The sequence below is a fragment of the Austrofundulus limnaeus genome, unplaced genomic scaffold (assembly GCF_001266775.1).
Source record: "Austrofundulus limnaeus strain Quisiro unplaced genomic scaffold, Austrofundulus_limnaeus-1.0 Scaffold649, whole genome shotgun sequence".
NCBI lineage: Eukaryota > Metazoa > Chordata > Actinopteri > Cyprinodontiformes > Rivulidae > Austrofundulus > Austrofundulus limnaeus.
The window spans coordinates 69,510-72,807 of record NW_013953051.1 but is presented as its reverse complement, the minus strand read 5'-3'; the positions used below and the strand labels follow the sequence as shown (position 1 = coordinate 72,807).

The following is a 3,298-nucleotide window of genomic DNA, read 5'->3' as shown; positions in this document are numbered from 1 at the left end:
GAATGGTGTTAGCATCAGCGCTAGCTACTGTTAGCCTAGTGTTAGCATGTTATTTACAGCTAAGTCTCAGTTTTAAAGAAATATTAAGCCTATGGTTGGTAGCTTCATGCTGGTAAAACTATATAAATGTGTTAATTCAAGTGTCTCAGTCCTAAGCTCAGAATAATAAACAATCCTCTTCATGCTAAAATATTTTGTCTACAGAGGATTAAAACATAAGATTAGCCCCCAGAGGCTATAAAAGTAAAATTCTAACAGAATTATTAGAGACAGTTTATTTATTTTTGTTTATGATTTATTGAAATTGACTGCAGCTGTCTGAAACCCTCCAGTTCATCTCTAAAACTTACAACAAACCAGCACCCACTGAGTTTTATGTTTGGGGTGTTGCACAGAAAACCGTCCCCAGGAAACAGTCTACAGGTGTTCTGAACAGGTCCAGGTACCGGTTTGTGGAAAATGAAACAGTTTTAGGTACGACCCAGTAAACCACCCAGCTCTAGTTTCTTCACCTCAAGTCAATCAAAAACAAAAAGATTAATTTATCTGTCAAATGATTTTACAAGTTCACAAAGTGTTCAGTCTTATAACAGACGGTCTGTGGGTCAAAAACTGAACGAGTCCAAGATTTGTTTGAGTTTCTCCACCTGGAACCGGTTCCTGGTTCTGAACTTTAACCTTGGTGAGTTCTCATGTGGACCAGTAAATGCTCCCTCCGTCTGAAGCTTTCCCCGCAGGTCTGGCAGGGGTAGGGTCTCTCCCCGGTGTGGGACCTGATGTGCCGTTTCTGCGTGTGCAGGTCTTTAAAGCGTTTCCCACAGAAGCTGCAGGCGTACGGTCTCTCTCCCGTGTGAATTCGGACGTGGGCGATCAGATGGGCGCTCTGGTGGAAACTCTTCTCGCACCACTTGCAGGCGTACGGTCTCTCGTCGGTGTGGGTTCTGATGTGTTGGGTCAGTTTCTTCTTCTGTTTGCAGTCTTTCCCACAGAAGCTGCAGAAGAAGAGTTTCTCTCCGACGTTACAAACGTTCACACTCGGACCAAAGTGACACTCTGGTACCGAGTCTCCTCTCAATCTGGGATGTACTTGATCCGGTTTCAGTTCTGCAGTTCTAACAGGTCCCTGCCTGTGTTCTGCCTGAACCGGGTCCTGAGCCACGGCCCGGTTCTGAAGGTGGAACCAGTGGGATTCATGGTGGTCTCCAACAAAGCTGGAGGAATCGTTCTCCTGCTTCAGAACCAGCTGCTCCACGTCCCGACTGGACCGGAGGTCCTCCCGCTCCTCTCGGGTCTGCGGAGGTTCTGGTTCCTCCCGGTCCAGTCGGCAGCTCCTCTGCTGAGCCGGAACCTCCTCCTTGCAGAACGTCTGCTGTGGAAGTTCTGCAGGAAGCAGAGAAACCAGTAAACAAACTGTAAATAATAAACAACAACAACAACAATGTAAACAAAGATCAATAACAACAACAAACGTCTCTTTGATCTGAGCAGGTGAAGGATTAAAGCACCGTCACAGAAACACCAGAAGGTGGAGCCAAAGACCTGAGAGCCTCCAGGGTCCAGGACTGACTCAGGTCCAGCTCAGACTCGGTCCATTACTGGATTACTCGGTTCTGATCTAATCCAGCTGCAGCAGGTCGTCTACTTTCAAACTGGGTCCAGAAATCTCACTGATGTTTCAGGAAGTAGTCTGGACCGCTGGCCCCAGCAGGTCCAGGTTCTGATCCAGTCTGCTGCCACACAGGTGGGTGACAATGTGTCTGTTTGTCTGTTAGCAAAATATCTGTTGAAGCAGATTAAAGAAACTGAAACTGAGTTCAGTTCAGTTCCTGCAGTTAACTGACGGATGGTCGTAGCTGAGGGTCGTCCTGAACAGACTGAGCTTAAACCTCTGAGGGTCATGAGCGTTCACACAACAACAACAATAAATCCTGTTTAATTTAACAACTTTAAATACGTCATCAGTCTGCTCCAGCTGTTGTCTCTTCAGACTCAGACCTGCTCCATGTTGACTCAGCTGCGGCCTCCAGCGGAGCTCCGGCGGGTTTCGGTACCGGTCCAGCTCCTCCTGGTACCGGAGGATGGTCTTTTCGAACTCGGAGAAGATGTCTTCAGCCGCGGCGGTCAGCCTGCTGCTGATGAACTCCCTGAGGAGCCGAACCGGAGACATTCTGACCCAAATACTCCCCCAGAGACCCGAAACCACCGGCTAACAGGTTAGCAGTGCTTACTTCCGCCGGAAGTTAGGCTGGAAGGTTCCGACGACGGCGCCGAGTTTAGTTTTTAGTTCCGCTCTCTGCTAAAAATCAGCTTTTAAACAATAAAAACTTTATTTACTTAAAAGTGTAAAAACCTTCAGAATAAAACCGTAATAAATGAATATAAAATCAACCAAATAAAAACAGTTTAAGATGTTTACNAAAAGTATTAGTTCCATTACAGTGCTGCATTGGACAAACTTTGTCCATCTGCTAACCTGAAACACACACAGCAATGACGCACAGAGAGGCACATATCAAAACTATCAAAGTATAAAAAGTATCTCCTACTGAATAAATTGGTTATGCCTTTTTGGTTTCATATTTGAAGAAGAGACTCTAAACCTTCAGAAAAATGTGATGAACATCTGTTAGGTAGAGACAGGTTAGTTCAAAACAAAATACAACAGCCTGGTTTACTCTGTAATGTCACTCTATATAACCTATAAGTAMTCTGTAAGTACCCCTGTATGAATTCTGTAGGTACTGTCACTGTTTTCTGAGTACCTTTTTAGTTACCCTTTAAGTACAGGGGTATGTATCCTTTAAGTTATCTGTAAGTACTTCTGCATGAATCCTGTAAGTACTCTGTAAGTACCCCTGTAAGTCCCCTGTAAGTAGTCTGTAAATATCACTCTATGTATTCTATAAGTACTTAGTAAGTACTCTGTAGGTACACTGTAAGTGCTCTGTAGGTACCCTTACAATACTGTCAATATCCAGCAAGTACTTGGTCTATACTGAGTAAGTACTCTGTCATTAACCAGTGACTTCTGTCAGTACCTAGTAAGTACTCAGTCAATACCCAATGAGTACTCCATCAGTACACAGTAAGTACTGRAYCAGTGAATTCAGAAACCAGCTGCTTTGACTGAGTGCTGGTTGACCCAGAAAACCAACCTGAGAGGTTCATGTAAGAATGTTGAAATAAAGAATCTAAAATCAGCCAGAAGGTTCCTCCCCTGTTGGAGTCCAGWGTTTCCCTCCACTAGAGGGCGACATGATGAAGTAGGCGCTGCACTACTTCTGCACTGTGTTCAAGC

At 44.9% G+C, this 3,298-nt stretch overlaps 1 protein-coding gene across 1 annotated transcript; it reads right to left on the bottom strand.

Moving 5' to 3' along the window:
• Positions 1–260: 260 nt before the first annotated feature.
• LOC106531550 (zinc finger protein 436) lies at positions 261–2,213 on the bottom strand (the record flags this gene model as incomplete). The annotated part of the gene is given in 2 exon segments (XM_014027447.1): positions 261–1,380; positions 1,996–2,213. Coding segments are annotated over 2 exon segments (879 nt in total). The 3' UTR covers positions 261–673.
• Positions 2,214–3,298: the final 1,085 nt, after the last annotated feature.